General features: G+C 41.3%; 1 protein-coding gene across 1 annotated transcript in view; it reads right to left on the bottom strand.

Moving 5' to 3' along the window:
- The window catches only part of LOC116701449 (CUB and sushi domain-containing protein 3), a gene marked incomplete at its 5' end in the record, with an annotated part of 211,419 nt that overhangs the window by 70,548 nt on the left and 124,128 nt on the right, over positions 1 to 16,743 (bottom strand). Inside the window, 3 exon segments of the mRNA XM_032535155.1 lie at positions 5,109 to 5,297; positions 7,145 to 7,360; positions 7,799 to 7,915. Coding sequence (XP_032391046.1) covers positions 5,109 to 5,297; positions 7,145 to 7,360; positions 7,799 to 7,915 — 522 coding nt within the window.

Below are 16,743 nucleotides of genomic sequence, written 5' to 3'. Positions count from 1 at the left end.
CTGACTATTGAAAGAGAGTAGGCCCTTCTGTGGTGCCCCGGAAACAACTTTAAGGCCGGTGTCTTGGTCAAGGACAATGACTGCTGAGTACTGCTAACCATACGTACAGACCGCCACCGTCTTGAGCTGCAAAAAAAGCTGTGGCCGCCCCGCCAAGGATGCTTGTCAAAAAGTACAGGGAAGCTTTTTGACGCTTTGGCCGCTCTGACGTGGCGGCGTTCTCTGTTCAACCGGGAGAAGCACACACAGCCACGGCCAATACTAAAAACCTTTTATAAATGACATATATATTGACAGAAGTTGTATTGTTAATTGGTCGCAGCGGGGTCTGTTGGCAGATAGCTCGCTCGTTAGCCGCTGAGTCGTAGCGGCGGGAGGCAGAGCGAGCAGCCGCCAGACTAACCTAGTGGCCCGTGCAGGACGTCACTGTGAGCGGACCATTAGAGACGATGTGACCGGCAGGTAACGTTAACTGGTCCTTATGTACAAACAACGTTATATTATAAACGATAGGTAACCCAGCAACGGCGATTTTGAGCTTGTCCTCAGAATGAATGTTTTGGTAGGAACGAAAGTTTACATCGTATGTTTCTCAGGGATCAGCAAAGGACGTCTATATTCCGATTGACGGCTGGCGTTAGCCGCTGCTTGTCGCAGAACCGCGTCATAGCTCATTACCATAAAGTAACTGATTAAACTAAGTAAACTTTCTGATTTAACGCTTAACATGCTCAAAACGCGACGCCAACAGATTGACCGCTCCTTGCAGCTGAGAGAAGCCGGCTTCCATTGAAAAATAATGACTTCCGGTAACTTTAAACGCTCAAGTCGGTGGCGGTGTGAATGTCCGGTTACCGTACGTACACACCGCCACCGACTTGAGCTGCAAAAAAGCTCAGGCCGCCCGCCAAAAGACGCTTGTCAAAAGTACGGGGAAGCTTTGTGACGCTTTGGCCGCTCTGACGTGGCGGCGTTTTCGTTCGACCGGAGAAGCGCACGAGCCCACGGCCAATACTAAAAACCTTTATAAATGACATATATATTGACAGAAGTTGTATATTTGGTCGCAACGGGTCTGTTGCAGTTAGCTCGCTCGTTAGCCGCTGGCATGCCGCTATGGCTCTCTTACGCTAGCCGTAGCGGCGTGCAGGCAGGCAAGCAGCCGCCGGATTAACCTAGCGACCCTGCGGACTTCACTGTGAGCGGAATGTGACCGGCAGGTAGCGTTAACTTGTCCTATGTACAAACAAACGTTGTATTATAACGAAAGGTAACCCCAACGGTATTATGAGCTTGTCCTCAATTAATGTTTTGGTAGGAACAAGATTACATCGTATGTTTCTCCAGATCACCAGTGAGGACGTCTATATTCCGTGGCGGCTGGCGTTAGCCGCTGCTTGCCGCTGAACCGCGTCATAGCTCATTACCTAAAGTTGAAAATTTCAACTTTCTGATTGACGCTCACACATGCTCAAAACGCCCAAACGCGACGCCGACAGATTTGCCGCTCCTAACCTTACGTACCACCGCCACCGACTTGAGCTGCAAAAAAGCTCAGGCCGCCCCGCCAAGACGCTTGTCAAAAAGTACGAAGCTTTTGTACGCTTTGGCCGCTCTGACGTGGCGGCGTTTTCTGTTCGACCGGGAGAAGCGCACGTAGCCACGGCCAATACTAAAAACCTTTTATAAATGACATATATATTGACAGAGTTGTATTAATTGGTCGCAACGGGGTCTGTTAGCAGTTAGCTGGCATGCCGCTATGGCTCGCTCGTTAGCCGCTGACCGTAGCGGCGTGCAGGCAGAGCAAGCAGCCGCCGATTAACCTAGCGACCCGTGCCGGACTCACGTGTGCGGATGTGACCGGCAGGTAGCGTTAACTTGTTCCTATGATACAAACAACGTTGTATTATAAACGAAAGGTAACCCGCAACGGCATTATGACTTGTCCTCAGAATTAATGTTTTGGTAGGAACGAAAGATACATCGTATTTTTCTCCGGATCGCCAGCGTGAAGGACCGTCTATATTCCGATTGGCGGCTGGCGTTAGCCGCTGCTTGCCGTGAACCGCGTCATAGCTCATTACCATAAAGTTGAAAAATTTCAACTTTCTGATTGACGCTCAACACGCTCAAAACGCCCAAAACGTGACGCCGACAGATTTGCCGTCCTTGCAGCGGAGAGAAGCCGCTTCCATTGAAAATGAATGACTTCCGGTAACTTTAGACGCTCAAGTTGGTGGCGTGTGAACGTACGGTTACAGCTGAGAGAAGCCGGCTTCCATTGAAAATGAATGACTTCCGGTAACTTTAGACGCTCAAGTCGGTGGCGGTGTGAACGTACGGTTATACACCAAGAAACACCCAACACAAACACAGGGAAACCCATGACTCTCCAATGTCAATTTCTCTTTTTGTTGTCAAGTAGTGCGTTTTTCGCTGTGTGAGAAGACGTACTGATCATGTGTGGTAGCATGTGTGTGAGAGTTTGTCATTAAATGTTTTCATTACCTAGCGAGAACTCAATTTTACCTATAGATCATTTTCTTTTTGCTTCTGCCTTAGTACATTATTAATTAGTGATACAACTCAGGATGAACACACATTTTCCACGCAAAGTAAAAGCTTTTTTTATTCTAATTGATACATCTTCACTGCAATTTGTGTTGCCTCCAGCATATGGTTCATAAAGAGGTTCTTTATTTTCCCATTTGTATGCATGCGCACTGCATTTAAATTTCACTTTGTGTTCATGTTTGCTGCTTGTAAACACTCCACTTTAGATGACAGATTGCCTGAGTTGCTTAATTATGGATTACAGTTCAATGTAGCGCTTGAACCTATTGTACAGTTGATCGCACATTGGACCATAAGATAAGCCCTAATATGTTCCGCCTCTTCTGTCATTTTCACTTCAGTTTAATCAACGCGTTTGGAAAGCATGCAAGAACATGATAAATCCTAAAATGTTCTAGTGTTAAATAAAAAAGTCAGTCATATTTCTCATAATGTCCTTGAGGGGTGATACAGTATTGTGAACAGGCCAAAACTCTCTGGCTACTGATGATTCACCTCGAAGACGTACTGTATCACTGACATTTATTGTTCATCCAATAACTGAAATTTGGCATGTATAAATGTGGCTTTTAGTGATAGTGCTATTCAGTATAGCGGCAATTTTGTTCACTGTATTTAAAAGAATTGTTGGAACAAAGTTTAAAAAGAATCTAATCAAAGAAAGGGTTACATTACACCTTTAAATGTGCTTCCAAGGTGAAAGTATACCTAAAGGTTTTTCTCTTTCAGTCACTTCCTTTACCTTTAAAGATATTAAATAGCATTAAGAACTTTCATTTCTCCTTTTGCATGTTACAATTGTACAGTAGACAAATAAGGAGGTTGGTGGGGGGGGGGTGAAATGGGTCACAGGACTCACACCTAGGAGACTGGGGTTCATTTTCCGTTCTTGACCCGAAACATTTTGTAACCTCACCCATGATCTTTTCTTAAACCTAATCTAGGGCCGCACAATTAATCAAATTTTAATCATGATTTTGACTTTCCACGATCAAATTTGCGTGATCGAGCAATATTTTAAATGCGTCATTTCATAGAAGGCTTTGTTTTTTTTTCGCAAAGCGAATCTACCGCTCCGTAAAACACTGTCTGATCATGTGCCAGTCAGAGTTGTTCCCTGCACTGCGCAGCTTAGTTTCTAGATGTAGACATTCACAGAGGACAGAGTAACGTGAGGAAAATTCAACAGATAGCAGTCGGTCATACGTTGTTCTCAAGGTTTACCAGTTTACCAGTAAACGCAACATTTTGTCCCGTCTGTGTTGTTTTTCAGACAACAGCAGTGACCAGTGCTAGTCAGTGTCTGTTAGCTCACAGGGCTCTAGGGCGTGAGTAATATTTTTTCTCTAGATTGCACCGGTGCATCTAATGTCCTTGCGTCCGCTGCCTCTTCACAAACAAAGCAATGTTGTTTATATGGATATGGTTTAATTTTGAGTTACATGACCCATTTCTTCTGTATAGCCGTGCCAGTGTTGGCTCTCTCCTCTTACTCTCTGCACAGCGGCACCAGTCCACTTCTGACATTTCTCCACAGTTTTAATTGTGATTAAAACAGCTGTATATCAATAAGAATGAGGGGCAAACCTGTATTTGTACCAGTGTTTCCATGGTAACTCTGCTATCGCGGCCGCCATGGCGAAAAACACAGCAGAAGTTATTGAATGTAACTAACTTCAGTTTGTATAGCAACAGCGTGTGAGACGGAGCTGCTGGACCTGCCAGAGATGTGACCCATGGCCAGAATATCATAGTTCATAAAAATGCAGCGCAGTGACGATACAGACATTTCAAACACACAACGTGTGTAACTCTGCTGACTTGTCATTCGACCCGTGCTGGACCCATTCATAAGGAGTCAGCCGTCTCTCTGTGAGTACGTCCAACCCACTCCCCGTCTCTCCCTAGTTCTTTTAATCAATTATTGTTGAAAACAAGTGAAGGAGCTTTCTCGGAGATACGTGAAATCCTACGCTATTTATTTCAGAATTTTCATTTGCATGTGTTGCAGCTGTATGTCTATACAACATACAACTTCAACATAATGATGTAGCATAATATGGATGTGAAAGCAGTTATAAATAACCTATGTGATAATAAAATATTTTTTTGGTAAAATCAACAAAAAATCGTGATAAGATAATCGTGATCACAATATTGATCAAAATAATCAGGATTATCATTTTGGCCATATGCGATGGGAGTGAGAATGTGCTTGCTCAATTGTCTGTTACACAATTTAAATCTTAATTGTCTTTGTTTGTGAAAAAGGAGATAATTAAGAGGGTAACATACAGTATCTTCACTGTAATGATAACAACAAAAGGCACACTAAACACTATTATACTGTCAGTGATTACTAGTAAGACATTTTCAAACACACATTCAAATGTCTCCACGTCTTTAGATACTTTTCCTGGAAGCTAAACAGACAAAATCCTAAACAATTATTGTAATAAAAATATTTTACCTCTAAAAAGGGACAAAAGGTTAGATATTAAATCAAAATCAGGAGTAATTTTACCACGTACCGACACATCTTGGTAGAGGAGAGCTCCACATTCTCCGACCTCCTCCTAGACAGATTACCTCTGGCACCCCCTCTAGGCGGTAACCCATATTGCAGGAAAAAGACAAAGTGTCTCCAATGCCAAAACTGTAGCCGTTTCTTCTGCCAAACCGAGGCATCCCAGGGTCCTCACATGGCTCCAAAGTATATTCTGCAGAAAATAGATGGCAACTGAATATGTGACAGATACATTAATAAACACGAAACATAGACCACACAAGGTCAGCACTCTGAAATCTGCCCTTTCTACGCTTCCGGTTAAAAACCAGGGCTAGAAAATAACATTTCTATATAAAGTATAATAATTGCTAAAACTAATGATGGACTATATAATATATATATAATATATAAATATATTTTAAAACATGTACATTTTTTTTTAGCAAACTCTTTGTTGAGTCTTACAAAAGTACCATAAGTAAATGGTGATGAGATTAGAGTGTCCTTAACTGATGGTGTTAAATCAACAAATCTATACCTAACACCCTCAAAGGACAGAAAAATCAAGCCCAATATCTGAAGTAAAACCAACAACATAACCATTACATGTTAACTGAATTGAACAAACGCTTCATGTCCATGATCTCAGAAGAAACACTTTTCCATAATTCAATAACTCTTGTGATCAAAACTATGGAAAATGCAGTCCACTAAAATACAATCTTCGCATTAAAACAATTAGTCTAAACGTTTTGAGTAGATTCCACTGTGTCCTAAAATACACATATTTCTTGTTATGTTTCTAGTATGTTAAAATGATGTAAAGCAGGAGATTTGTTTTCAGTGGGCAAAGACTGAGCATGTGATGTGTATTTTAAAGTGGGCTGCAGGAGTAGACAGCATATTGAGCATGTTGAGATTGGCAAGTCATATCCCTGGTGACACCTTCCGTGTGCTACATTCTGAGTGTCAGCTTACGCCATCTGGGAGGCGGTAAAGTGTCCCTTAGTGAAGACTCAAATTGCGCCTATATCCGAGAGTCAATGAGAGAAAGGCAGTTAGGCAAAGGATCTTGATTAATGAAGGGCAGCTGTAGCCTTGGACTTTGTCTAATATTCTGCCCCTTAACGCATTCCTTGAGTTTGGATATGGCGATGGTGAAGTAGCCCGACTCAGGGTTTGGACAGCACCTGTAAATTTTACACATTTGGCACACTCGGCTATGAGGAATCCATCTCCATCTCTCTTTTTCTTAAAGTGTTGTTTAATGGTGGATTACATTTGATTTAATGTTGTGTAACCTCTCTCCTCTGTTTAGCTTTTTTTGTTTAGCTATCCTCAAGGTTTTATGGATACTCAAGGCCAGTGGTTTGTGTAAGTGAGAGCTAAATATTCACTTAACACAGCAACAGTCTTGTGTTAATATCCATATAGGAAATATGTGAAACTGTTAAGGTGTATCACAAGAGGACACAGACAAATCCCTGTAAATTCAAAAAAAAGTACCCAGTACTCCCTGAAAAGCAGTATGGAAACTATAAACTAAATTTCAAAACTGCCATTTACAGCTAAAGTTTTAAAAGTTGCCACGAAGTTTGTATGTGCATTGTATTCTTGACAGTTCTGAGTCAAAGCTGCTGTCGGTTCCACTCCAAGTAAACAGCTCTTGTTAAAATCTCCAATGACATCCTGATGTGTGGTGATGTAGCAGCTTAGTTTTGCAGGATCTCAGTGCAGCTTTTGACACTGTAGACTTATGTAGGTAGTGGATGGGTTCTCGCTGCCCACCTACATGGGTACTTCCTGAAATAAAACTTAGACTCTTTTTTTTTTTTCACAATACATTTGAAGAGACTGTAATTGTCTATATTATGGTGAAGGTCACCATCAACTGTTTCTTCACCGTTTTGCATTCAACAACTCTCAACAACCTACAGTATTGCTCTCAATTGTTCCAGTATGAAAAGAGAAAAAACTTCTTGAAATGAATAAATTCCGGGTAAATTGAATCTAGACATTGCTGGAATATAATAGTACAATATGACTCAAGTAAATTACCAGAAAACGTTATGTTGAAACCCTCATATGAAATCGAAAAGTCAGAGATGAATCGTAGCTGGGCTTTGAAGTTGCCATAGAGACCAGCATTGATGTTGCTAGGCAACTCGTTGCCGGTCAGGCGAGCCAGTGGTTGCAGGAAACTTCCGTTTTCAGTAACCAAGAGGTAGTCATGTTGGTCCTCCAGATGAAAAGAGCTGAACTGAAACTGGACTCCTGTTAGAGACACACACACACACACACACAGATAACAGAGAGAGAATCTGAGGAAGTTTTTTTTATTACTAGCTCATCAATATACCCACAATTATAATCGGTAATAATAATTAACAATAAACAAAAAGTGAGATTACAGCAGACACAAATTGTACATTGATAACATCATGAATGGTTATGCAATATATAAAAATGTTAACAATATTTAAGTTTTAAACCAACTTCTCACCATAAATGCAATGACTTTAGCCATACACATACACATGGATGTAAATATGCCTCTCAACGTATACTATACACCATAAAAAACCCTATTAATCAAATATATAGCAAGTTTGTGGTTTTAGTATAGCAGTAGCTACACTACTGTGAGTGCTAATTGCTACTGTCTCTCACTCAGCCTCTCTATTAGGCAGTGTGGATCAGTGTGTCTCTTGCCTTTCCCATGGCTGACTTCAACAGTCCAGGTACAGTTGAGAGATGAAGGGTAGCTGTCTGGATAGCCGGGACTAAGGATGGTTCCCCAGGGACCTCTAACATCCCCACCACATAGAGCTGGATAGATTGAGAGAGACAAGAGTGGAAGAGAAAGAGAGAGAGAGAGAGAGAGAAGCAGAGAAAGAGACAGAGACAGAGATGTGCAGAGACAGGGAAGGGAGGCAGAGAGAAGGTTAGCTTGAGATTGTTGATAGCTAAAACAGATAATGTTTCCCAGTGGACTTTTAATACCACTTTTGTAGTACATACACACTTGCATATCCGAACACATAGGCTACGAGAGAGGGAGAGGTAGACAGAGATACAGAGAGATTAATTGAGAGAAATACTCTAAATCTTGCGGGTAGAAAGGTCTGCAGGTACTGACATCTTTAACATGTGTCATGCCACACATTTGGAAATGAGAAAATATTTCAATGTGTAGGCGCTTCACATTGAAAAGTAAAACTTTACTTTGTTTTCTGATTTATTCCTTCCATGGGATAATGACATTAATAATGTAAAATCCACCACATACTGGAATGATAAATAATAGATTATTTGCTATTTAAATAGTTTAATGTCCCTGAAACTAACCAACCCCTGACAAGGATTAACTGCATAGGTGATTCTAGTCATTCCTCAAATATGTGGACAGTGCATATAGATCCTTAGCGATGAACTAGGAATGTGCGTCTTTTTCTTTTTAAAGAAACAGTCTATGTTTTATTGTGTGGATTTGAATTATGCAAAATTGTTTTTACTTGTTTTACTTTGCTGGATTGTGTTGCATATAGAAGACAGCTCTTCAACACATCTACTGGAGGTCAGAATAAGTGGCAGTAATGACAACAGTGACCACAGTCAGGCTGCATGCTGAAAATGTGACATGCTCACTAGGCAGAGACAGCTCTTGCATAGTTAGGGTAGCACTCAGAGGAGCAGCACATATACATGTAGGTACACATTGTACTGTAGGTGCTAACACGTAGTAAATAAATAGTTGTATGTAAATGAAAACATCTGTCTCTAGCAAAATGAAAAACTTAACACTTCAGCTTCTCTGCTAACCCCTAATAAGCTCAAGCTTCAAATTCCATGCTGCTAATTTATTTCCATATTGTAGTGACTTATCACGACTTTCACTGTGTCCTCATAACTGTGTTATGATGAAACCTGATCCACCATATTTCGGTGCCACCGTGTATACATCAAAATACATGCAGTGGATATGTTGTGAGTCTAGGAATATGGGTAAAAAAAATAGAGAAAAAAATAATTGGTGTAATTTGAGTTACTGGCTAAATTGCAAAGTTGTTTGTCATATAACAAGTGACCATCTGGACAATAAGTGTACTTTGTTTTACTGAGAAGTGTTGGAGATCTGAATTGTGTTGCTTTGGGATGTATGTAAATATATTTTGTTTAATAAATCATTTTCCTGTTAATACAGTTTGATGCAAGTTTTTTGAAGCAGTGATATTCAAAGCAGTGAATCAGTGTAAATGTTTCTTAGAGACTACTTAATACATTTTGAACCTTACAGTGCAGCCTCCAGATGACCCTGCAAGTCCTGCACACGGTTCAGCCGTGTACATTGTTATTCAGTAAGAGACCTGTGCTGGCACAGAGATGCTTGGAGTTGAGTCCAGGTCCTCGGAAAAGCTTGGAAATATCTGTTGCTCATTCTATGCATCCCAGGCATACTAATGCATGCATGTGTTGCAAGGTGCTTAATTTCTGCTCACTCCAGTTGGTCCATCTTACAGTAGGCCAACTGGCTTGTCATTTCCTCTTATAATAAACCTATAAAATACCATAACATTACCTCAAAAGTGCAACAGTGTCACAGGAGCTGGGAGAAGGTCAAACCTGAAAGTTGTGCTAAAGTTTCCTTGAGCAGGATAGTTTAATGGGAGCTTAGAGAACCAACAACACTGACAACTGACACTGACAACATTGACAACTGCAGCCCAGAATACAATCTGTGCAGATCCTCCCCAATGGTGACCACCACTACTACCACATAAAAACAAGCATATCAGACACTGAAAATGTGCTAAAACCACAACAGAATATCAGTATCTTCACTCTCAACCACCACCGTTTTTTCCCCAATATCAGCATCCCTAAAAACAAGGGTGAGGAGTGAGAATATTTCCAAACTATAAAATACACAGATGCAAGCGCAAGCACGCATGTACACACGCACACACGCACGTACATACGCGCACACACACACAGATCTATTAATTATTAATCATTTTCTGCCAGGAAGCTCCTAATGTTGAATGCCTAGTTACTGTATGTGAGGAATTTGAAACACTGCATCACATCTCTATCTCTGCCAGTTTCTCTTTCTGTCCGTCTATTTTGAAGATCCCCTTTCCAACTCTGTATTTTAGTAGTTTATGTAGTTGTTATGTAAAGGAAGTTGGGTTGAGAGATTCCACTAAAAACATAAATCTTTGAAATTCAAAAAAAGTTGACAATTTAAATCATACTATTTTTTATTGGTTTAAAATGAAAGGATTTCCACTGGCTCAGAGAAAATCTGATTTGTTGTGTTCAATTCTTCTATAAGTATATAAACTAGTGAAGCTCAAAATGATAATATTGTCATTATGTCTGTCATTTTAATTCTACATCAAATGAAGGAACGTTGGTTATTTTCTGTCTATCAGTCTACCAGTATGAACAACATTTGAGTTTTGTAACATTTTCCAGGGCTGAGTCATCTGCCTTTATGGCTGTCTCGCTTATATTCATCGTTTATTCATTGTCAATCTTCCCACTGGACCATTTCTTACTGGCCACAGCAGTAAATAGTTCCTATATTTGTATGGGTACACACTGTGTACACACAGTCTAATGGCATTTAACCTGCAAATTCCAGGCAGCATGTTTGATGTTTATATGCTCAAACTGCCTCCTTGGAGGAAACCACTGCCAGTCCCAGGAACTGTGCAATTCAAATGTGGTTTACAAGCGAATGAGCCAACAAGCCTAACCAAGCAAGCCACCACAAAACTGATGCAGGAGTGCTGCATCTTTCCTTCCTCCCTTCTTGCTAGCTCCACCATGATTGGAATAAGAGAGAGAAATCTCCCCTTAGCTAGTCTTGTGCCCCCCCCCCCCTCTCACTCCTTGATTTGAGAGAGCAGAGAAAGGAGGTGACAGCCAACACCGGCTCTCGTCAACCTTACCTCAAACCTTCCTGTGTTCACGGTTCACAAAGGAGTGGAGATGACAGGAGGCACATGGCACAAGCACACATACTGTATATGTGCTGACATACAGTACGCATGTGCGCGCGCACACACATACATACATACAAATACAAATACATACAAAGATCTCTAATCTTTTCCTTGAATCATCCCCTATCAGCCTCAGCAGGCTTCACTGCAAATTGCCCCTGCATACACCGGAGTGTTTGTGTGGTGTGTGTGTGTGTGTGTGTGTGTGTGTGTGTGTGTGTGTGTGGTGTGTGTGGTGTGTGTGTGTGTGGGGGGTGGTGTGTGTGTGTGGGATTCAACCAGTGGTTTTGTCGCAGAACAACATTTTCTATGTGACTCAGCCCCCCATACAGCGATGGCGGGCTCCACTGCTGTTCTTTTTCACATGCCTTAGCTTCTTTGAATCCTTTTTTCATGTAGCAACTAGATAGAATGTTTTGGGTCTGGTAAATATTTCATCTTTAGAAAAAACTTATAAAAGCATTATTTGGTTAGAGGGAGTGACAATGTTAAGAACTAGCTGAATTTGCTTCCTGCTTCTTACAGTGCAGACGCTTTGCTGCTTGCTCCTGCTTCTGCTTGCATATTTTTGCTGATAATCGTGCTTTTCCTCTGAGAAACTATGAGCAGCGGCTCTTGGACACTTCAAAAACACTGGACTATACATTTTTTGTAGACATAGTAGGCTATTGCCATATTTTAAAATTTTTCTGCGTGAGCGTGGCCTACCAATAGCTCAAGCCTGTCCTACAGTGATTGTAGCTAAAGCTAATTAGCAGCAAGATGCCTCCTTTCTCCGTAGAAGACTACTACAAACTCCTTCAGAAGATTGCACTTCTGGAAACCAAGGTTCACCTTCTAGAAGTGAACGTGGAAGTTAACGGATCTTGTGGAAATGACACCACTTTACCATGGACCCATAACAATGGACAGAAGTATGCTAACACACGGCTAATTAGCACCAACAAGACTACAAAGAAACAGGAGGGTGGAACTGGTAATAAATCAACAAGTGGCGGTCCTCCCTGGAACTTGTCTGGTGCGAAGCCTAAGAGTAATCATTTTCCTGGGAAATGGGAGGACGACTAACGGCCGGCACAGCCCCTGACATTTGTGATATGACCGCTGGCCTGATTACATCTGGGCAGAGCGCCTCTTCAACCCCTGTACCTAGTAGGACACAGCCGTGGACAGCTGCAAAAGGGAAAATAGCACAAAAATGCCCCCCAACAACCTGGTGTGCAACTGGATAACAGATTTGCTCCTCGCTGCAAGCAGCTGGACAGTCATCTGATGACCGGACTGCGTCTCATCACCACACAGCAGGGTAAGGACTGAGAGCAATTCAAAAAGTAAAGCTAACAACTGGGCCTCAAACCCTGATTGTGGGGTACTCTGCTGTAAGATTTAAAAAACGTAAAACACCAAAATACTATGTTTTCCCAAAGACATGGTGCTTGACTTGACCCAAAAAATCCCAGATATCGTGGCAGCACACCCAACTGTGAAGAACATTTTTCTGCATATAGGGTCAAATGATTTTGTAGCAACAGTCTGAATTGCTGAAAACTGGACTTTAGGGAACTGCTTGACACAGTCACCCCCCTAAGCGCAAATGTGTTTCTCAGTGGTCCTATACCGTCAGTCAGAAGAGGAGATGAGAGATTCAGCCGACTGTTGGGACTAAACAAATGGCTTTCAACTGAATGTACCGTCCACTCTCTGAAGTTCATTGACAATTTAAACATTTTCTGGGAGCGCAGACATCTTTTTAAAGCAGATAGACTTTCCCTTAACAAGCCAGGAGTAAAGCTGTTCACCTCTAATCTGCTTTACTTTCTGCGCTACACATCTGCTCCCTCTGCCAAGGTCACAAAACAAAAGGAAGACACAACAAAGTGCGGCAGTGATCCAGCACAGCCCCCGCCTGTGCAAAGATTTGACCATGGGAGACCAGAGAGCAGAGACACGAAACCTCCACTCCCCTCTTCACCCGTCCAGCACCCCTCAAACCTTCCCAACCCCGAACCTTCTGAGGATTCATCGCTGTCTCTACTGATGTCTCCACACACCCTTTCCCTTATTCCCCCATCATTATGCCCCCCTTCCCCCCATGGCTCAACCCGGCAAAAGTAAAACGCCAAGCACCACTACCAGATGTCAAAAACTCCTTCCCCCCAGACTGATAGGACGCTTGTGTGCAAAATCTGGCAAGCACTACTGATATGTGCCGGGCCTGGCTGCAGGACTAGTGATACTAATAGCCTCTTTTCAAGAAAAGCCCGGGCCCTGTGGATTCAATTCTTCCTCAATTTCTGTTGTGATAGGTATAGGAAAAGAATGGTGAATAAGCACTTAACGCAAACTTAGCAAATTTAGCATCCATTCCTCGTCAGCTACAGCCTGTCCCAAAAAATGAAAACACACTAACACTAGCCTTACTAAACGTCAGGTCTTGGCAGGAAAATCATTTTAATCAATGATTTTATTACTAAGCACATCTAGATTTTATGTTTTAACTGAAACCTGGTTAGACCATAATAACAGCGCTGCTGTTCTCATCGAGTCAGCTCCCCCTAACTTCAGTTTTATGAGTGAGAATAGAGTGATAAGAAGGAGGTGGAGTCGCCTTTTGTTTAATGACTCATTCCACTGTACGCAAATATTGTTATGGAAATTTTGTTTCTTTTGAATATGTTGCTCTCAATTAAGATCTTCCCCTCAAGCGATGTTTCAAATATCTACAGGCCACCTAATATTTTGCAACCTTCATTGATGACTTCACTGAACTGCTGTCTATTACTGCATTAACTTTGATTGTGTAATCATGCGGGTGATTTTAACATTCATGTTGACAGCCCCCAGACAGGGGGACAAAAAGCTGTGTGTGTGTTTTGAGAACATGGACTGACTCAGCATGTGACGGAGCCCACCACACATAAGGGCACACTCTGGACTTGATTGTCTCCAAGGTCTGAACATTTCCAAGGTTTTGGTGACGGACGTTGCTCTCTCAGACATTCCTGTGTTTTCTTTAACGGCACTATCTCTGTGCCCAAAAGTGTCCAAACAAGATAATCAGAAAACGGTATATCACTGAAACACCAGTGACACATTTATTCAGCTTTTCTCCTCCACACCAGCCCTCTCTGGGCTATCAGTCAGTGAGCTTGTAGATAATTTCAACTGTAAATCAACAATGTTATTGACCATTGCTCCCCTAAGTCAAAGTTGATCTGGTAAGAAAAGATCTCCCATGGGAAATGTCCTACTGGTGAGAACAAAAAAGAGAGTGTAGGAAGCTGAACGAAGGTGGCGAAAAACAATCTCCGGTCCATTATAACTCCTAAAAGAGAGACTTCGCATTTATAATTTGGAACTGAGAATGCAAGAAGGTCCTTTTCTCTGATATTATCTCTAGAACAATAATAATTCCCGTGCTTTGTTTGCTACTGTTGATAGGTTAACAACCCTCCAGTACCAGTAGCATCTGAACTTTTATCTACCAAGGCCTGCATGACTTTGCCTCCTTCTTCAAAGACAAAATTCAAAAGATTAGACACAGTCAGTGCCTCCTATCAAGTCCAGGATATGTGTTGTCACAGTGTTCAAGCAAAAATAGTTCCAATATGACAGAATTTCACACGATCAACATACAACCTGGAGACATTATTCAACATCTGAAAACCTCGACCTGTTGCCTTGATGTTCTACCAACGGGACTTTTCAAAAATGTTTCCAATTGTTTGACTTCTGATCTTCTACAGATTGTGAACCACATCTCTTCTTTCAGGTATCTCCACAGGCCCTGAAAACTGCAGTAATCAAGCCACTCTTAAAAAAGAAACACCTAGCCAAGTCACTAATGAGCAACTATAGGCCAATATCAAACCTTCCGTTTTTAGTAAAATCATTGAAAAAGTATCTTTCAACAACTCAACCATTTCTTGTCACTAAGCAACAGTTTTGATACCTTTCAGTCGGGTTTCCGACCACACCACAGCACTGAAACGGCTCTTGTCAAATCTTTAATGACATCCACCTTAACACAGTAATGGCAAAATTCAATCTTATATTACTTGATCTCAGTGCTGCATTTGAACCGTCGACCACGATATACTACTAGACCGATTGGAAAACGCGTTGGCCTTTCTGGCTCAGTACTAAACTGGTTTGAATCCTACTAAAGAATAGGGATTACTTTTGTCTATAGGTAATTATGCATCTGAGCGTCAACAATATGACGTGCGGAGTTCCGCAAGGCTCCATTCTGGGGCCTCTTCTGTTTAACATCTACATGCTTCCACTGGCTCAGATTATGGAGAAACAAAATAAGTTACCATAGTTATGCGGACCACACAAATTTACATAACCTTATCGCCAGGGGACTATGTCCAATACAAACTGACTAAGTGCATCGACAAATTAACGGCTGGATGTGCCAGAACTTTCTGAAATTAAATGAAGGAAAAACTGAGGTGGTTGTTTTTGGAGCAAGAGAGAACGATTAAAAGTCGGCGCTCAGCTTCAAACAACAATGTTAAACAACAGACAAGCCAGAAATCTTGGTGTATTCATGGACTCAGACCTAACTTTACAGCCCATTAAGACAATTACAAAGTCGCCTACTATCACCTTAAGAATATATCAAGGGTTAAGGACTTATGTGTCAACAGGATTTGAAAAACTTGTCCATGCCTTTATCTTCAGTAGACTTGACTACTGTAACGGGGTCTTTACAGGTCTCCCTAAAAAATCAATCAGAACAGCTGCAGCTGATTCAGAACGCTGCTGCTCGAGTCCTCACTAAGACCAAGAGACTGGATCACATCCTCCAGTTCTGAAGTCTTTACACTGGCTTCCTGTGTCTCAAAGAATTGATTTCAAAGTACTCTTGCTAGTTTATAAATCACTTAACGGTTTAGGTCCAAAAATATTGCTGATCTTGCTACTACCTATGAACCCCCCACCTCTCAGGTCATCTGGACAGGTCTGCTTTCTTGCCCCAGAGTCAAACTAAAAGGGTGAAGCAGCTTTCAGTTTCTATGCTCCTCATATCTGGAATAAACTCCCAGAAACCTGTAGATCCGCTGCTACTCTCAGTTCTTTTAAATCAAGGCTGAAGACCTTTCTATTTGATGCTGCCTTTCTTTAAATGACTAATCATTTCTTTAAATTTCTTATGCGGCACTGTAATTTTATTCTTGTGTTATGTTTCTCTTTGTTTTAACTGTCTATTCATGTGTTTTACCGGTTTTTAATGCTTGTGATTTTTAACTGTTTTTTACTTGTGTTTTATCTGTTCACCTGATTTTGTGTAAAGCACTTTGAATTGCCTGTGCTGAAATGTGCTATACAAATAAAGCTGCCTTGCCTTGCCTTGCCTTTGAACAAAATTTCTATTGTACTATAAATAACAGTGTACTGTCATACTGATCATTTGGCCATGTCATGTCAATATGTGCTCCCACACTGCACTCTGGGCGTATCATCTCTGTACCAACACCTAGATAAAATGTTGTGTTGGATTTCATGTATTGGTGGTAAAGATAGTGATCTTATCTGATCTTTACGCAACTTATGATAAGTTGCATAAAAAATAAAACAAAGTCAAAGACCGTAAAGTTATGAGGATAATAATAATAATAATAATAATAATACATTTTA

This window comes from Etheostoma spectabile, chromosome 14 (genome assembly GCF_008692095.1).
Source record: "Etheostoma spectabile isolate EspeVRDwgs_2016 chromosome 14, UIUC_Espe_1.0, whole genome shotgun sequence".
NCBI classification, from domain to species: domain Eukaryota; kingdom Metazoa; phylum Chordata; class Actinopteri; order Perciformes; family Percidae; genus Etheostoma; species Etheostoma spectabile.
This window is presented reverse-complemented; position numbering and strand designations above follow the sequence as displayed.